Source organism: Cotesia typhae, unplaced genomic scaffold (assembly GCF_013202065.1).
Source record: "Cotesia typhae breed Kobodo isofemale line unplaced genomic scaffold, CoteBio_Ctyphae scaffold_45, whole genome shotgun sequence".
Classification (NCBI taxonomy): domain Eukaryota; kingdom Metazoa; phylum Arthropoda; class Insecta; order Hymenoptera; family Braconidae; genus Cotesia; species Cotesia typhae.
In genome coordinates, this window is record NW_027423777.1 from 291286 (window position 1) to 311314 (window position 20029).

Here is a 20029-nt window from a genome sequence, read left to right on the forward strand (position 1 = left end):
CAGCGTCACAATGCTGCCCTGAGAGTACTGTACTACTATCTTCGTCATTGCTACGGTATTGACGTGACACCAGTGCTGCCTTATTTGCCAGGAGATATTCCCCAGGTTGTTGAGAATGACAGTTGCAAAATTTATTGGAACATGCCATTTGCAACAACCCGGCGGATAGATCACAACAAACCTGATATTGTGCTCTTCGACAAGGCCACTCGTGACATTTATGTCATTGAGTTCTCGGCCCCGGCTGAATACAACATCTCAGCCAAAGAAGAGCACAAAAGACAAATATATCAGGATCTCCTGTTTGAAATTGGCAAACTTTACCCAGGTTACCGTGTCAAGCTTGTCGTCCTGATTGTTGGCGTCCTTGGAGGGATGAAACAGTCTTTTGTATCCTCACTTGCCAAAGTTCCAGCTTGCTCATCAAAAGCAATTTTATTTAATTATATTTTTTAGTATTTTATAAATAATATTATATAATTATTTTATATTATATTTTATATAATATAATATAATATAATATAATATTATATAATAATATAATTATAATATAATATTAAGAAAAATTATATTTTCTTATCTGGTCTACGGACAACGAAAAATTATGACGGTCTTTAATATTATATGGAAAAGATAAAAGTTATAAAAAAAAATTGTTTTTCATAACAATGATATTTTTTAATAATGATCTATTTTTTATGAAATTATTAAATTTTTTATTCAAGTAACATGTGACGACTCGGGCACAAAGATGAAGAATGAAATGTCATGGCGGCGTGGGTCATGCGCAGACACAACTTTTTCTATTTTACACTTTGAAAAATTGTGGTGACGAAGGCACATAGTAGAGGTACTGGGGTCATCTGAGTGATCCGAACGGACATGTCGCCAATGTAATAATTGTAAAGGAATACAAAAAGTAACTTGCTCTCTAACAAGTTATATACATTTGATACTTCATACATAACACTCAATATAGGTCAAATAATAGTAAATTCAATGTAATAAAATACAAACATTAAAACATTTCAATATCATATTTATGAAAGAATTTAAACTGTAACCCATGAAAAATTACAAAAGAACGACAATTGATCTGTCTTCTAAGTTTTGTAAATCACAAGTAAGAAATTAGCTGTCGGTAAGGCAAATTTTGTTAGGTAACTGGCGGTGGAGAAAATTTAAATTATACATCTAATTCAAACACAACCTTTTTATACTAAATAAGAATAATTCTTCTTCAAAATATTTATTGTTTTTATTTATTAAAATATGTAAATATTGATTAATAAACTAAAACAAAAAAATCGCTTATTTAATGGGAAATAATTTATTTTTATTTATAAAGTAATTTTTTTTTTTAATTATGTAAAATATTCAAATCAAACTGTTTTTTATTTGTTTCAACTTAAACTATTATTTATTTATTTATACACTTTCTCAACATTTATCAATAATTACGTTTTTGTCATATGAATATTATATATGGGGTATTCCATGCCAAATCGACCACTTTTGACCCCGACCCTTTTCGATTTGGCCGAAAGTTTTCCATCCTTTTCTACCCTATAAAAAACGGTTCTCAGAATTTTTTTGAATTTTTTTACCTAACTCCAAAAAAGTTATGAATTTTTCAAAAAAATGGCTTTTTTATTTTCAAATAGCCATAACTTTTTCAAAACTAAACATTTAGGTACCTTTTTTTTTTTTAAATTTTTGTTTTTAGATGTACTTTCCGATAAAAAATATTAAAAAATTTTTGTAAGTCAATACATATGGAATTTTTCAGTTTTTGACAAAAATCAATGATTTTTCGAAGTTCGACATTTTTTTTTTTAAATTTTTTTTTTCTAAAATAAACTTTAATCACTTCCACAGTTATCTCTGTAGAACCCAGATTGGGCCGATTTCTCTTTCTATTTTTTTTATTCAATTGAAAAAATATTGTTAAATTTTCAAAAATAGAAAAAAAATTTTTTTTCATAAATTTTATTTATATAATGAGATAAATACAATTCAACGATTTTACGGCATTACATTCACAATTTAGAGGCTTCATCGATGACTGTAATTAGTAAGATCAATAATTGATGCAGCTAAAATTAATTACTTTTCTCTCTGTCGTTTAAATATTTTACAAATTCTGTGTTCATTCGAATTCGAAAAGTTTTTAACTAGTAAACAACCATTTTTGTCCGGAATTATACAATGTAGTTGTTGAGTTCCTGTAATCGGTTTCGTTTTCAAAAATCGATCATTTAAATCATTTACTGCTGTGTCATAATCTTCTTCTGGGGAAAACTTCACTATAATATTCGGCAAGTTATCCGGTGCAGAAGCCCATTCAAAAAGTTCTTCTGGTGTCGTTATTTGTTTGTCTACCGCGAGTTGGAGACTTGCTCTCGCTGCAAGTCGTTTGAGAATACCACCGATTCCATCACACGGACCTTTCCCATGGGCAGTCGCAAAAAAATGCCATTCAGCAGGAATATCAAAATCATCTTCGTGGTAATATAAATTTACAAAGTTTTTAAAGTTTTTAAATTGTTGAGGAGCTCCATCAGAAAAATAATAAATCTTGTTACAACGTTCAGAAAAACTTTTCACGTAATCAGTTATTATTTCGATGAAAACATGAACAGCAACGGCATCATGTTTGTTAGAATCTGAGATAATTACTAAACTTTTGTGTTCAAGTTTGTTATTTACTGTATAATAAATAACGACTGGAAAAACTGTTGCCTGATTATTATTCCAGTGAAAACCAGCTGCCGCATTTTGTACTACGAAGGCATAATTTTCTGCAAAATCACAAATAATAACGTATTCGTTTGGTTTCAATGTTTCTTTCAATGTCTTCAAGAATTGGGCTTGCTCCTTAGCAATGAACGAATGAGGTAGAAGAATTTCTAACTCACTACAAAAATTTTTCCACAAATTCTTCTGTAGGCTTAATAATAGTTTCTAAACTACTTCTCGGTTTTGATATCCAATATTTATATGTAATATTCTCGATTTCTCGGTCCTCAAAACATTTTAGTAAAATTTTACTCAACTCATCGACCCCAGGACAGTTTTTACATCCACCTAAATAACACTGAAAAGATGGATTTTCACATATAATCATGCTCAAGTAATCGCTGTAGTGTTTAATGGGCTTTTCTGTGTTCCTTGTCAAAGAATAAATATTTGCACCTAAAATAACAGTAATTTAGTAAACTTAAAATTCACGCATTTATAATTATTAATTAATTTGATAATTACCAAGCATCATTAACTTCACGTTTTGATGAATCGTACACACGCAGATGGTGTGTGTTCCACTTGCCCCTGCTAACACACAATGTTTTGGTCGCAAAGAAGCGAATTTTGAAAATCCAATTCTCTCAGTAGGATTTATTTCACAGAAACATTGGTATAATTCTTTTAAGTTAGACAGGATAAGTCTTTTTGGACGTGTATCCGATTACCATCATCACTTCGAATTGATACAAAGTCTTTCATACCGGGAATTTGAGCACTATACTCATCATCGTTGTAAAAATTTTCAACTTTTAATTTTACCTGATCAGTAATTGTCCTCCCTATACAAAAATGTTGAGTAATTTAGTTTTCAAGTGTATTTAAAACATCGATTTTACGCTACCCATACCTAATTTCGATTCAGGTGTAGAAAGTAAACCCGTTTCTTCAACCAAATTTTTTGCTACTCTTGACAAATGTCTTGATGTATTCATAGTTTCACAAATACGTCTCTCACTCCATTTTACAGGTAATAATGTTAAAATTTGTATTTTCAAAGACCCGGGAAAAAATGATCAGACCTGACCATGCCTGTTCATGTATGATCAGGCCTGAAATTAGACCTGATCATGCCTGTTCATGTATGACCAGGCCTGAAGTTATACATGATCATGCCTGATCAGTTCTGTTCATGCCTGCTCATATCTGGAGTACTAAATACGCTCAGGCCTGATCAGGCCTGTCCATGCCTGACCAGACCTATCCATGCCTGCTCATGTCTGTTCATGTCTAAAGTGTTAAATACGTTCAGGCCTGTCCATGCCTGATCAGACCTCTCCATGCCTGATCAGACCTGTCCATGCCTGTTCATGTCTGAAGTGTTAAATACGCTCAGGCCTGTTCATACCTGTTCATGTCTATTCATGTCTGACCATGCCTGTTTATGACTGTTCCTCTCTGACTATAGTCAGAGATATGATAAAAATTTTTCTTTGACGAAAAAAATTTTTGGTCATCACAAAAAGTGCAAAATTATTTTTAACATTACGTTTATTTAAATAATTTTGAAATAAAAAATTTATTACATTTTCTATGGGATGTTATGGTCTGCTCTGCTCCTGCCTAATATGAAAATCATTACTTATTATATTATTTAAATAAATGTGATATTATAATGAGATTCGGTTACATAAATAAATTAGGACTATCAAAATATATTATAAAACCAATTTTAACATTATATTTATCATAAACTTATTCGATACTCTATGTACTTCATAGAATTGTTACATCTAATATAGCAGCACAGCAGGCGGGAAATTCAAGGCAAACGGATAACACCAGAGTTAAACAGCATTGAGCATGGTTGGTAGTTGGATGGTTGACCGCTGGTGTTACATCCTTACAATAATATGTAATTATTTTTTTTTTTATTTTATTTTATTATAGAGAATTGCGTACGACTCTATCAAGTACTACAACCATAAAATTAAGCAAAATAATTAATTAAAAATAGTAATGGGTTTTCAGACCTGACCATGTCTGATCAGGCCTGATCAGGTCAATTCATGCCTGATCAGGCATGGTCATTTTTCATGTCTGATCAGGGTTGAAGACTCATGCCTGTTCATGTCTGATCAGGTCTGATCATTTTTTCCCGGGGACTTATCAGTTTCTTTATCGTTGAATTTATCATACAACATTTTAATTAGAGAGCGAAAATTTTCACCATCGTCATCAATCGATTTTTCATCTGAAGAAGAAAGCAAAACTTTTTTCAAGCTGTCGGATACCCGATTTATTTTATTGTTCAAAAATTGATTATCATTCAATTTCTTCGATGGAATCGGTGATTGATTTAACAATTCTAATGCATGGTTTATTACGGGTAATTGAGTTGCAGCGCTAACTTGGGATCCTGAGCTTGATTGTGATGCTTTGGGTTCGCTATCAAATGACATGGAACCTTAAAAATAATAGTGAAACATATAGCTACTAGAAATGTATTCAAGTAACGTATAAATAATTAAAAAAACTTACGGAATGATAAGGATAATGGGAGATCCATGGCAGTTGTATTACTATCATTATCAGCCTGATCATTGTTGTCATTATTGTCACTATAGTTGTCTTCACGGTCACTTACATCAGCACTAGGATCATTACGAGCATTTGTTTGTTGCTTCACTAACTCTGAAGCTTTTTTCGACATGAACTGCATAATAAATAATTATCATCTAATCCTAACGTTACTTTCATAATATCAGTCGCCGGACGTAAACCAATTTTTTTAAAATGAGATTCCAACTCAAAAGGATTACAACACCGATCAAATACCTTTTTGACGCCATAAAGACAAATTAAAAAAGCGCTTATAAACTAGAGAAATTATTTATTTATACAACAAATGTAATGACAATCTTTTATAAAACACTAGATTGCACAAAAGATTTATAGGTTATGTTTTAGATCTCAAAATGAAAAAGCCGCACTTTTAATCAAAACATACTAGCTTATAGCATCTAGTTTACTGGCTATAGGTAAGTCGATAATTGTTATCCCTAGTTTATCGATCTAATTGATATATTCCCTGCCCTGATAGCCAGCGCTTTCTCAGTAAGTGTTGACTTTCAGCAGTTACGGTTAATTTATATATCAAGTTGGCGGTAATTCTTCTTTCAACAACAGTTGTAAGCAAATTGACGGAAATCTACGGCCGCAACTTGAATACAAGTTAACAATCAAACTTGTAGTTAAATTTCCTTTCAACTTTACTACAATTTGACTGAAATACTTGTACAGCAAGTTTTGACGTCTATTTGCAGAGTAAGTTATAGGTAACTAATAGGTAATCGCTCGCTTTGCCAACTCTTTCCGTCAAGTTTGCTTCAAATTGCGGACGTAGATTGACAGTAAGTTATAGGTAAGGTGGCTATCAGGGTGATAGCCAGCGCTTTCTCAGTAAGTGTTGACTTCCAGCAGTTACGGTTAATTTATACATCAAGTTGGCGGTAATTCTTCTCTCAACAACAGTTGTAAGCAAATTGACGGAAATCTACGGCCGCAACTTGAATACAAGTTAACAATCAAACTTGTAGTTAAATTTCTTTTCAACTTTACTACAATTTGAAGGAAATACTTGTACAGCAAGTTTTGACGTCTATTTGCAGAGTAAGTTATAGGTAACTAATAGGTAATCGCTCGCTTTGCCAACTCTTTCCGTCAAGTTTGCTTCAAATTGCGGACGTAGATTGACAGTAAGTTATAGATAAGGTGGCTATCAGGGTTAAAATTTGAATCTTACTAAATACAGTCATCGATGAAGCCTCTAAATTGTGAATGTAATGCCGTAAAATCGTTGAATTGTATTTATCTCATTATATAAATAAAATTTATGAAAAAAAATTTTTTTTCTATTTTTGAAAATTTAACAATATTTTTTCAATTGAATAAAAAAAATAGAAAGAGAAATCGGCCCAATCTGGGTTCTACAGAGATAACTGTGGAAGTGATTAAAGTTTATTTTAGAAAAAAAAAATTAAAAAAAAAAAATGTCGAACTTCGAAAAATCATTGATTTTTGTCAAAAAACTGAAAAATTCCATATGTATTGACTTACAAAAATTTTTTTAATATTTTTATCGGAAAGTACATCTAAAAACAAAAATTAAAAAAAAAAAAAAGGTACCTAAATGTTTAGTTTTGAAAAAGTTATGGCTATTTGAAAATAAAAAAGCCATTTTTTTGAAAAATTCATAACTTTTTTGGAGTTAGGTAAAAAAATTCAAAAAAATTCTGAGAACCGTTTTTTATAGGGTAGAAAAGGATGGAAAACTTTCGGCCAAATCGAAAAGGGTCGGGGTCAAACGTGGTCGATTTAGCATGAAATACCCCATATATATATATATATATATATATATATATATATATATATATATATATATATATATATATATATATATATATGCATTAATTTATTCATTTATGAATTTTCAATTTTGTGCGGGAAAAATTTAATTTTGAAATTAAGAATGTTAAAATACTTTATAAATACAAAATTTCTAGAACAAACTATCAAATAACTTCATATGTGGACGGTTTTCAAACCTATTCTTTCTATTGAATTTCATTTATTAACTAGACTAAATACAGAACAGGCTAAAGATTGTTTGACTTTTACTTTCTTCCTCCAGGCCAACAGTTCAAGATTTAGGCAATTCTCATTGGAAAGTGTACACATTCTACGACTTTGTAGTCGTTGCCTGTAGGTGGCATTGTTATTCAATCGAGCGGATTTCAAATAATTGTAATTTTTAGACCATAGGTATTACAATTATGCGTATGATGCATTGTCCCCTTTATTAACAATAATGTCATTGTAACAATAACAATGATAATCATTATAAAAATGAAATTTATTATATCGGTAATGATAAATTGATGTTAAAAGTATCATTATCATTATTTATCATTACCAAAATAATTATTGTTATTGTTAAATTAATGTGTAGTAGAGCATTAAATCTAGATCAACAACTTTTTTAATTAAAAAAAATGTTAAACTTTAACTATATTTACTGTGACAGGGAATTTAAATTCCCGCGCGGGGTTTGTGTCACTGTTATCTTGTCTCGGTGTGTAGGGACTACTCCGTACCTTCTGAGCGTGAGTAGCTAGTTGTAAGACTCGTCACCTGGTCGTACGGGTCGCTAAGTCCCCACCGCTGTTCCCACGGAGCTTAGATAGAAGGAGAACGATCGGCATAGGCCGTTGTATGCTATGAATTGTCCGCTGAAAAAGTGGCATAATTTCAGTGTCTATTTTTACCACCAGGACGGCAGTAATATCGTTGCGATCCCCCTGACGTCACAAAATATTTTTATATAGCTGTATGAAAATATACACATCAAGTAAATTTATTTATTGAAAAATTGAGTATTATTAAAATTACTGAAAAAAGAGTGATTAAAAATGGTTAAAGTTTGTGCGGTAAATAATTGTGTGAGTGGTAGGAAAGCGGAGAGAAATAAAAGAAAACAATTAAAGAAACGTCAAACGGCATTATTCAAAGTTCCAAAAGTATGTGACATAACCTTATTAGATAATATATATATGTAAATATAAGAAGTCAATCAAGTAATAATATCTCTTATTATTTAATAATTTAGTGTCCTAGAAAATTCCAAGAATGGCAATCAGCATTGTCACAAACACTTACTGGAAATAGTTTTATTTGTGAACTCCATTTCAAAGATAAAGACGTTATTAAAGAAGACAAAATCAATTTGCCTGATGGGAGTGTTTATAGATCACCTAGGATCAAATGTGATTTAGCATTGGGTGCTGTCCCAAAATCAACAAATATTTTGGCGGGTGAAAGTAAAGAGGTAAGAATAGAGTCATTATAATAATAATAATACCAGTAAAAAATAATTATAGTTTAACGAGGAAATAAAAAATAAAAAATTAACTTCAGATACATCAAAATGCTGAAAAAAAATAAATTTGTACAAAATGAAAACAGTGAAGAGACGATTACTGATGAATCTTTGAATTGTGATCGTATGGGAAACGAATTTGTACCTGAACAACAAATTCTAATTGATACTTCTGATGTTCACAATAATGTAGATGATATAGTTGAAGATCAAACCTCCACAAATGGTTTTAATATTGATCCCGATGAAAACTCAAGCACGTTTTCTTTAAAGATAATTATAAATATGTTGAAAGATAAAGCCCTGCCATTTAATTGGAGTCGGTCCAGGACATTCGACGATGATACAAATATAATTCTGTTTCATATCGATAGTGTTTTAATGAAAGTGAAATTGAAAATTGTGATTAGTACCGATTTTACTATCATGGTAAGAAAAATTACATTTAGTTATAGCAAGATTTTAGATATTGTATGTCCTACTAATGAACGCATTTCTTTACAGATCACTGTTGTAGAAACAGGAATTTCTGTAATCTATGAACATCCAATATCATCTGTGACTGATTTTTGGAGTTTATTAAGGACAATTGGGAAATCACAATTTTGCAGTGGCTCTGGATTTCTTCAAAAAAAGTATTTAAGTTCATTTCATTTGTTCACAGTTATAAACAAAATAAATTTGCACGTTAATTTTATTTGTATATAAATGTACGTAATTGACATAATTACCATTATTATAATATTTATCTTTTTTGGAAAATAGATGTTCGGATAAATGCTACGGAATTTTAGATCCACATGAAGAATATAAACGTTATAAAATAGAAAGGAGATGTTTAAATTGCCGAAATTTGCGTAAAAAATTATTAAATTCTAAAAGGAAAAATAATTGTGACAAAAATAAACGCTACATGACAATGAAACGTAAACTACAATCGAAATCAAAACGACTTCATCGCTTGCAAAGGAAGGTAATAAAATCAAATAATGACTCTGAACTAATACCTAAAAATATTTCGGTGAATGTTTTTTCGCTTCTTTTCTTAACTTTATTTGTTGTTGCACAAATTTTAATTTAAATTATACTCATTACTGTAAATGTGTAAAAATGTTAGTTTCTTAGTATTATAATATTTTTAAAACAATTTTATAATTGTATTACTACACAGAATGTTGAATTAAGAAATGAGATAGAAGGGTTACGAGGCCAGTGCGCTATGGTCAAAGAACAAATATTAGAAGAAGAAATATCTCATTTACCGGAAGCTCAAAAAGAAGCTGTTCGTGCTTGCTTTCAAGCAGCCAAAGTTAAAAACAAAAAACAGCGACGTTACACTATTGAATGGGTGTATGAGTGTTTGATGGTACGAATAAAAGGCCCTGCTGTATATGAAAAACTTCGTACTCGCCAAATCTTACCTTTGCCGTGTAAAGATACACTAAATAAGTATATAAGCAAGTTAGATAGTGCTTTTGGTTTCCCTAAGGCAATATTTGATACCTTACGATTAAAAGCTTCCCGTATGCCTGAATGTAACAGAAGGGGTATACATCATTTCATTCATATAACTACAAACTTTTCTTTTACTAACGCTTTTTTATAGTAGGTATTAACAAACGAAAGCTTAATATTCCGTATAAGTATATACTTCTGAAGGGAAATATTTTAGAATATATTTCAGAAAGAACAATTTTAATTTGAAGAATATTTATCTGCAAGTACTAAAATATGGAAAATTAACAATATTTTATATTTTTAATTTTTGCATCTTTCCCATTATTATCCTAGATTGTAATATAAATATCATTGATAACCATACAGCTACTGTTCTGAACGCAATTGAATTAACATGGGCGTAGTTTTTCGCTTTCTTCGTGGGTTTCGGATCGTAATTATATCTGTAAATATATATTTTATACATTTCTTTTAGGTACTCTGTTATTAGATGAAATTGCATTAAGTGAGGCGGTTAAATTGAACACTAAAAGTATGGAGTTTAATGGGTTCGTCAATCTTGGTGAATACACTCAGATAGTTTAATTAATGAAAGAGCGGATCATGCACTAGTATTCATGTTTCAACCGTTTCAAGGTCAGTGGGTGCAGGTGTTAGGATACTTTTAAGCAAGACAGCAGTTACTAAGGAAGTTCTGCATAAATTGATTATTGATTGTGTCATTCAATTGGAGAACAGTGGGCTGAACGTTGATGTTATAACTTCAGACGGTGCTCAATGGAATCGTGGAGTTTGGAAAATTTTTGGGATCGAGGACCAAAAATTTAGTTGCACGCACCCGTATGATACTTCTAGACGATTGTGGTTCATGTCTGACTTCCCACACCTGCTTAAATGCTTTCGAACCAAAATTATGGAGGGGTCAAGTTTCTGGGTAAATTGTATTATACACATATATACTATCTTCTATTTTATATATAATTCCAGTTTAGCGATGTTTTCCGGAATAAACTTCAAATGCACCAAACAGATAAAAATTTATTGTTTTATCTGTATTTTATTTCAATTGCAGAAACTTGATAGTCTATACTTATCAGAATTTAAATAATTCGAGAGACGCAGGTAGATATATGTTGGCCCGATGTACCGATTCCATTTCTTGCTTAAAGTTAAAAAATCTCTTGACTGAATAAAATAATTTATACAGCAAAAAGATTTTGTAAAAAGAAGGAAATTTCTTCAGTTGAAAACTTCACTTGACAAAAGAAAATTATCTTCAGACAAATAAATTTTTGCTTAGAATTCGGAAGACTTCAGTCTTTCAAACATTTTCTTGACTGAAATAAATTTTTTTTCCCGTGTACAGCTTTATTTCTTGTTAGGATTATTTTAATTCATTCAACTTTTATACAGCAGTGTAAATAAAAAATTTTATTTTTTTTTACTCAAGACGCCTGATGGAATGGTGAGGAAAAGCCACTGGGAAGCTTTACTGAAATACGAAAACCATTTGAAAGCTAATTTGAAGGTTGCTTATAAATTAACACCTGAGCATTTAAATCCAGAGGGTTATCAGAAAATGAACGTCCGCTTAGCTGAAGAGGTATTTAATATATTTCATAAAATGCTTTCAATTATTTCATACAGCTCGATTGCTTGAAACAGTACTTAGTTCATTGTTTATTTGTAACTTGAAAATTTTCTTTTTAATTTTATATTTAATTTTTTTAACTGTACATTTTACTTTTTTCAGCTTTTCTCAAAATCCGTAAGAGTTGCAATGCTAACGTTCAAGAATAATTGTTACGATTTGAATGATTGTGAGGCTACAGTAAAATTTATGGAAAGAGTTGATAATCTCATTAAAGCGATGAGTTCTCGAACCCCTGTTAACGCTTTACGTCCTGAAGAATGTCCTATGCAGAAGGTATCAAAATTATAATGAATAAAAATCGATTTTAAATTTTCAGTACAATCACAATCAAATACGAATTTGAAATAGGATCAGCATACCAGCGAACCTGAGATTTCTGCGAATCATCAAATTTTTTTTCAGCTGAATCAATTAATCAATCAATGGATCAATCAATTAATCAATTAATCAATCAATCAATCGATCTATAAATTAATGGCTTTTTTCGTAATTAGATTCAAAGTAAGTAATAGAAACTGGAAGAACTTAAAGAAGGCGATGTTCATATAAATTTGCAACACTCTCTAAAAATGTTATTGTTGAATACTATTATATATTTATTGCGTAAGACAAAACAGAAACGTGCTACGCACGCAATAAATTAACCAAATGTAATCAGTCAGTTCCCTCCGACGGATTACATTACTTTCATTATTATAACCGCATGCTTCTATTCAGTTTCATTGATTGTTAGTCGCAAAAATCTTTTTATCTTGCAATCATACCACAGTCTGTCTTTTTCAATACATTTCTTTCTTATTATTATCATACAAAGAATCGTAAGCCAAGATAAAGAAATTCTAGAACTAAGAAAATTTTATGGGTTTAAGTAAATTTTTTTCGCTTAACAATTTTTCTTCTGAGCTGTAACTAATGAATGTCTTCAAAAAAATGTTCTGGAGTCTAGTTTTTCTTCTTGTTTCGAGTAAACCTTTCTTGTGTGCCTTCTTATCCCATGTTTTTTTAACAGTTATTAGATAAACTATTTTCATATTATAGGTAATCACGGACTTTGATGTATATTTGAGGGATTGGGAAGCAAAAGCCTGTGAAGAAAAGCAGAAGTATAGAAAAATAAGAAGCAATCGACTGATAACACTGAAATTCTGGAAGATTTTAATTTTGCAATTACCACAAGTACTTTAACAGGATTGAAGATAACATTGGGAGGAACGCTTGAACTGATAAATTTCTTACATGAGGAATGTCATTTTGATTATTTAATGACAGCTCGCTTAAATCAAGATAAGTTAGAAGTAAGTAAAATAAAAAATATTCGCTACGTTTACTTCATTTAATTGCCATTTAGTGATCGGTCTGAATTTCCCGGTGTCTCCTTTGGGAAGTAGGTAAACTTGGTGCTCTGTCCAGGACTCAGGATAATTCTGTTATTCGATGAGGTATTTAAAGTAGCCGAGAATTTGCAATGTTATAGTTTCAGGTAGACGCTTCATTATGTCGTCACCGATTTGATTGAGATTAGGCCTGGTCCCTGATTTGCTCCGCAAAATAGCTGAGTTTCATTCTGTTTGAGAGATCGTGAAGTTTTCCGATGGGGGTTCTGCGGTGGTATCAGAGTCTTATCTAATGAATCGTTGTGCTATGGAGTCATAACATTTTATTTGGCTCTTTTGGCAATCAGCTTTTATAAAGTTTCGTTTTTTCAGGTCGACTGTGCGTTCTTGGTTTGGTCGAACATACGAGGACGTCAATCTTCGGTTCTTGAAGGCTTTAAATTTCCTTCAAATCATGATTAAGGGTGCATTTTCGTTGAGAGTGGTTGTGTATTCTTGCCAAGTTTTTTGCTTTACTAGTGGATTTGCTTCTTACTATGTAAGACATTTTACCTTTCTTCCAGGGCCTTGATGCATTTCACCATGGGACTGAAGTGCGAATTTTTCTGGTTCTGGGTCTAGATTTTGTGCTTGGTGTGGTTTATTTTTTTGAGTGAAGAAGTTATACTATTCTGATGTTACACAGATGCAAATGTGAACAGGCATGATCATAACTAATTTCAGGCCTGATCATGCATGAACAGGCATGATCAGGTCTGATCATTTTTTCCCGGGGTAGGTTGGATTACAATTTCAAAGGGACCAAGGCATCATCTATGTAGCTGAGTGACTCGTATCGTGGTACATTTTTTTGTGCTATTGTATGTTCTGCATCTTCCATTGGTTCAATGTTACTTGGTTCAGTATTAGGTTTTTAACTTGTTTGGAGTTAATGCTTTTTTGGCTGCCTGTGTCGTGTATTTTATTCCGTTTGTCATCGTTGTTGTTTGTTGTATTGCTGCTTTGATTATTTTTATCTACTTAGTTGGAATTGTCGTTGGTCCACCCAGTGTGAAACTCCTTCAAACGATTCGAAGGTTCCAGAACCAATTTGGTACACTGATCTGGAGTATCTTTCTTTGATTATTTCTAGCATTTTTCGCAGATTCCGATGTTGTTCAGTGTGTCAAGAAGTTTCTCTCAGCATTAACTATAATTAAGCATTAAGTTCATTTTGTAGAACATCAAAATTACATAAAAATTACGATTTTAAATAAATTATCGTTCATAGTAACGATTGTTAATTATTAATACGATCATTTGCGGATATTTATTAGGATTGACGATTTAAAACATTATTATCAGAAACTTACATTTTATATTATACTCAGTGTCAAAAATTTCATAACTTCTGAATATTTATTATTTAAAATATTTGAAATTTTTATTTACATCTTTTTCATTGTATTATTATTTACAGCAATTCTTTGGCATTGTCAGGAGCGCTTGCGGGTGTAACGAACATCCCGATCCAATCCTATTTGGTCAAGTTTTTAGGCTACTTTGCTCATATTCATTGGTTACTCCACTTAAAGGATCAAACGTTACTGCTGTAGAATTGTTACAATCTTTAATGGAAACTAAAGAGTCATTGCTAATAACCAAAGATAAGAAATTGAAGTGGTTGGAAAAAATTGATACAATTATTGAAGATGGATTTTGTGAAGAGGATAGTAATATAAATCTAAATGTAAGTGTTGCTGAACGACCTTTCGAAAATTTGGTGGATGAAAGCAGTGAAGAAGAACCTGATCATCCAGAGTTGAACGGTGATATTACAAATTCGAGTTCTAGTGGTGATCATTTACGAGAAGATTTCAATAATACGAACGTAAGCGTAGCTGAACAACCGTTCGAAACTTTATTGGATGAAAGCAGTGAAGAAGAACTTGATCACCGGGATCCACATTTACATCATGATTACGATGTCCCACACACAAGTACATATGTTATAGCATATATTGCTGGCTATGTCACCAGGAAAATGCAACGTTTCTCCCGGTGCTTTGATTGCTTAAGTAGTCTGGAGTCTGATGAATTTTCAGATCGTAATACAGTCATTGATGCGATGGGTGATTCTTGTAAACGTCCCAGTGAAAATTTATATAAATTAATTGAACGCCTAGAAAATATCGTATTACAAGTTGTTGGGACGAAAACTGTTAAAATGAATACGATGAGTCAAATCTTGGATAAAATAGCCGAAGAAAAATTACTTCCATATGTAGGCTGCGAAGAACATCGATTAAGCTTAATGAAGAAATTATTAAATTATTTTATTACTATAAGAGGACATTTTTTAGCTAATTCAATAAATCGTAATTATACAAATAGAAAAAGTAAAAGCAAGAAGCTCAGAAAAATTTCGAAATTAATATAAAAACAATTTTCATTAGTTGCATTTGTCCGTCAAAATTATTATTTTTTAAATATGTAAATAAATAAATTGTTATTTTTTTTATAAGGTGATATTTTCATAAGAATTTACCCTTCCTGCAATTTCCTGCTTTATTCCCGTTCTATATAATTAGTAACACAATAATACAGTTTTCATTTTTTGAAAAATCTTATTCTAATATCGTCATTTTTATAGTACTAACGCAATTAAAATTAATTTTCAGTATATTTTTTAATATATAATCAAATTTTTATATTAAAATTTTCGTCACCGTATAATTTACTTCATCCAATTATTTTCTTAATTATGTATTGATCTATTTTTCGTGAAATTTTCAACTTTTTATTTGCATAAAATAAATAAAACCTTCGTTTCATAAATAATCATCCGCTAAATTTAAATTGGGGATCGCTGCGATTGCAGCGCACTCTGCAATAAAACTTTATTTTCTCAATATTCTGTAGACATTTTTATACATGACGATCGTTCTCCTTTTATCTAAGCTCCGTGGCTGTTCCCCAGAAAATCTAAGCGGGAACGAGATAATGGGAAAATTCGAGAACCTGAGAGAGAGATTATAACAGAGCCGGCGAAGACCAAAACAGCACCTTTTGGCGGACGATACTTGTGAGTGTACAGTGCCCAGTGACTACTAAACTTACCATCAAAATTTTCGTAAGTAAAAATTTGCTCGAGGCTTCACGAAAGAGGAACGAAGCGAGCCGTTATATTCTAATTCTTTATTAAAATTTCATTCCGTCAGGCCGTTAGGCTGACGAATTTGTATTTGATCCGTTATTTATTTATCGGCTTTTACAGAGATAATTTGTACGAGAGAAAATTGAGATCGAGGAGACGAGGAAAGAAATTTACGGACTCGAGAAGCTGAAGGAAGTTGCTGTTCGCAAAATTTTACTTACTCTGGGACAATTCCATCGTTGACAGATATAATTGGAACTTCAGGTAAATTGGTTATTCAGGCCATTCTAATCGTCATTAGGCCGAATTAACCAATCTAAGTTTTTATTGAGAATAAAATAAGCGTCTCGAGTAGTCTTTACATAATTAGCAAATTCCAATCGAGTTAAGTTCATCAAGGTCACTTAGTAGTTAAGACAATAGAACTTAAGACATTTATCAATTAACTGGAAAATAAGAAAGTAAATATATTCAATTCGGTCTTTGGTTTATAAGTATCAAAAAATAGTTAAAAATTAGTTCAGAAAATTTGATAATAAAATTGAATAAGTACGTAGTTTAGGATAAAGGTCATTTATAGTCATGTGTTAAATTCTTGGAAATTGTGGAAGTATAAATTAAGCCCGTTTGGCTAAATTTAATGAAACAATTTTAATTATTTAGTTTGATGAAATTTGGGAATTAGTAAATTGTTAAAGAAAATTTGTCAAAAGATATTTAGTGAAATTTAGTGAATTTTAGTTGAAGAATTTTGATTGAGAAATTTGGAGAAGTAATTCTGTAGATTTTGTGAAATGAATAATTTAGGGAAACCGACAAGAATTAATTTTTTGAGAAAACTGTTAATGAATTTAGTTGAGAAATTTTGTAATGAATTAAATTAGTGAATTTGGTTTTAATTGAGAATCCGTCAGGTTGACGTGGAATTGGGAAAAGTGATATGCCGTCAGGTTGACGAGGAGAAATTTAGATTTTTGAGGTATTCCGTCGGAGTGACGAGGTTGAATAATTTGGTTAATTAGTTGTAGGAAAAATTGGCAAAGGCCAACGTAGGTGAGAGGTTCTCACAATTAAGTTAATTTTAAGGAGATTGTTAAGTTTGTAGATTTGGTGGAATAAATCAATTTTTATTTTTATAAATAGTTTTTTTTTAGTTTATTTACAGCCTTTCTCGGACTTCTCACGACCCTGTCTTTTCCTCTCATGCTTCCCCGGTTTCTGGGACACCGTGTCTAAAATCCCAGTGGCGCCCTTTCTAAAGAGGAAAGGGGTAGCTAACTGGACCTGGGCTAAACCCCACGGTTACAATACATAAAAAATTTAAAATCCCCATTGATAAGCTAGTTAATTGATTGAAACCGAAGAGTTTACACGGGTCAGTCACGTTAAGTTTTTTAATGCTACTAGCTACTATGAGAGAAACAGAATTTTAATTTTTTTGTTAGGATTTGATTTTCAAAATTAACGAACAAATAACCTTTTATATGACAATAGCTTTACCTGCATTAATTAATTTATTTACATATTTCTAATTTTGCGCGGGAAAAGTTCAATTTTAAAATTAAGAATGTATTAAGAGGTGGGCAAAAAATTACACTTAACAAAAAGATATGAAATCCGAACAAAAACAGTTGCACTGTTAAAAATTGTGCCAAGTCCACGTTCATAAAACTCATCTCAATAACATCTGCACTTTGCAAAAAAAATAAGACTCGTTACAATAATTTTCATTCTATATAAAAAAAAGTTAAATACAAAAAAGTACCAAGAAACCGTCGTAATGTTGAAAAAATTGAAAAAAATTTGTTGAAAATTTAAAAATTAAGAAAAAATTTTTTTATCGTACTTGGCGCGCGTCATTGAGTACCCCAAATTTTTTCAGGATACATGAACATCTTTTTAATGTTTCAACATTTATAAGTAAGTCAATCTATAAAATGCATAAATGTAATTAATGAAATATTATTTTATGATACGTTTAACAAAAGTTAGGTAAAATCAACATGGCATACGTATTTTATTTGAAATTTTTAAATTCTCCGCACATCGTTTATGATTTCAATAAAACGCCCTCTCCTGTTCGGTTATGCAATTTGCTTACAAGTGAATACGCCTGCATACGTTGACTCTGTAGTGGAATCACTGCGAAAATTGAGTTGACTAAAAAATAAAACATATGGCCGACTAAATTGAGAAAATGCGGTGTGATTGCCAATGAAAATGTGTTAATTACAATTAAACGAAGCACGATTAAGTTTCTTCATGAAAGCTTAATGACGGAACTGAAAAAAATTGAATTAAAAAATTGGGTGTGTGTGTGTGTGTGTAAACCTCTCATAACTTTTGAACGGCTCGACCGATTCTATCGCGGTTGACATCAATCGAAAGGGCTTGACTGAACTTAGATTTCGAAGATGGTTTAGACCGACTCGGACCGGTAGATTTTCAGAAATCTTAAAAAAACTACGAAAAAAAATTTTTTCAAATGTGGTTCTTTTTTAATAACTTTTAAACGGCTTGACCGATCAATTCCAAAAACTTATCAGCTCTTAACATCAAAAAAACACGTCGATCGCTACCAAGCCGGTCAAAATCGGTTGATTCGTTCGTGAGTTATCGTTGACAAAAAAAATCGACAAAAAGTGTTTTTTTCGGATTGCACCGAAATTTTCGGTCTAATCAATTTTTGTTTGAAAGTATATTATAGAATTTTAAAAACTGCGTCGAATGCCGCTAACCGCGTGAAAATCGGTTCTTTCATTCGAAAGTTATTGCAGTTTGAAAATTAAAAAAATAGCGATTTATTAAACTCCTATTAATCTTTTGAGCTCGGAGAGCTCAAAACTACACAAAAATTAGATTTTTCAACTCGAAGAGCTTAAAAACATAATAAGTGCAATTTTGAGTGCTTAATTACGAAAGTAGCGGGAAGGTGAAGGGTGGCCTTCACGGTTAACCGTTTTCTTAATTTTTGTTTACTAATATATTTATTGATTACACACTTTGACAGATTAACAATAAAGTTACATCGTAATAACTAAATTATTTCATCAAACAACTACAATCTACAGATAATAATACATCATCATCATTATTATTATCAATAATTTTACATTTTTAAGTATAACTTCATACAGAATATAAAGAAAAAAATATATTCATATCACAGTCATAGATGAACAAATTACTCAACAATAATCTACTGTGAAGAAGAGAAACTTGTTAATCTTTAAAATTTTCACCATCAATCTAACATTTATTATTTATAATCCAATATTTTAATTTATGTATCATGTCAGTGTACATAATAACTAATAACTAATAACATTCATTCATATCAAATGGATGGAAGATTTTATTTTGACACGATCAATTCTTGTGCATCGAAAAAAAATATACATGCAGCTTACTCTCCACATAAATCTTATTTCTTCTACGTAGATATATTTTTTTTAATGATCAACGGATTATAATGATTATCAATTATTATCATTAGTCACGATTCACTGTATTATAATTGTAATAATTAATTATATTCAAAATTCATTATAATTTATAATATAGACGTAGCAGTCTGCTGTAATGAAATTGAACATTAAACAGCTCAAGTGTGTCAATACGGTAATAAATATGAGACCCAGATACGTTCAGTTAGCTTATTGTAAAACGTATGAATAAACTTTAGTTATCTCAACACGTTCATATATTTTGCACCATAGTTTTTGTAAGTAGTCTTCATTGTGTTACGCATCTTTGTTATCATTATT

The 20029-nt window shown here is 31.1% G+C and overlaps 3 protein-coding genes across 5 annotated transcripts; 2 read left to right on the forward strand and 1 right to left on the reverse strand.

Moving 5' to 3' along the window:
* Positions 1-3560: 3560 nt before the first annotated feature.
* Positions 3561-5455, reverse strand: LOC141537006 (uncharacterized). The gene is made up of 3 exons (XM_074257845.1): positions 5284-5455; positions 5037-5209; positions 3561-3584 (listed from the first exon to the last, which is right to left on the reverse strand). Exons 1-3 carry the CDS (start codon positions 5453-5455, stop codon positions 3561-3563), a joined length of 369 nt encoding a protein of 122 aa, XP_074113946.1.
* Positions 5456-8041: 2586 nt separating this feature from the next.
* LOC141536770 (uncharacterized) lies at positions 8042-11729 on the forward strand. 3 transcript variants are annotated; one of them, XM_074257494.1, is made up of 9 exons: positions 8042-8321; positions 8411-8629; positions 8719-9109; positions 9185-9315; positions 9446-9653; positions 9852-10110; positions 10614-10774; positions 10877-11072; positions 11589-11729. In XM_074257494.1, the coding sequence occupies exons 3-7, from the start codon at positions 8729-8731 to the stop codon at positions 10721-10723; spliced, it is 1089 nt and encodes a 362-aa protein (XP_074113595.1). In that variant the 5' UTR covers positions 8042-8321; positions 8411-8629; positions 8719-8728; the 3' UTR covers positions 10724-10774; positions 10877-11072; positions 11589-11729. The 3 variants fall into 3 exon arrangements, with proteins under 3 accessions (XP_074113595.1, XP_074113596.1, XP_074113594.1); XM_074257495.1 differs by lacking the exons at positions 10877-11072; positions 11589-11729 and having other exon boundaries at positions 9852-10046; positions 10614-10738; XM_074257493.1 differs by lacking the exons at positions 10614-10774; positions 10877-11072; positions 11589-11729 and having other exon boundaries at positions 9852-10367.
* Positions 11730-12888: 1159 nt separating this feature from the next.
* LOC141536771 (uncharacterized) lies at positions 12889-15606 on the forward strand. The gene is made up of 2 exons (XM_074257496.1): positions 12889-13087; positions 14586-15606. Exons 1-2 carry the CDS (start codon positions 13055-13057, stop codon positions 15543-15545), a joined length of 993 nt encoding a protein of 330 aa, XP_074113597.1. The 5' UTR covers positions 12889-13054; the 3' UTR covers positions 15546-15606.
* The last annotated feature ends 4423 nt before the right edge of the window (positions 15607-20029 follow it).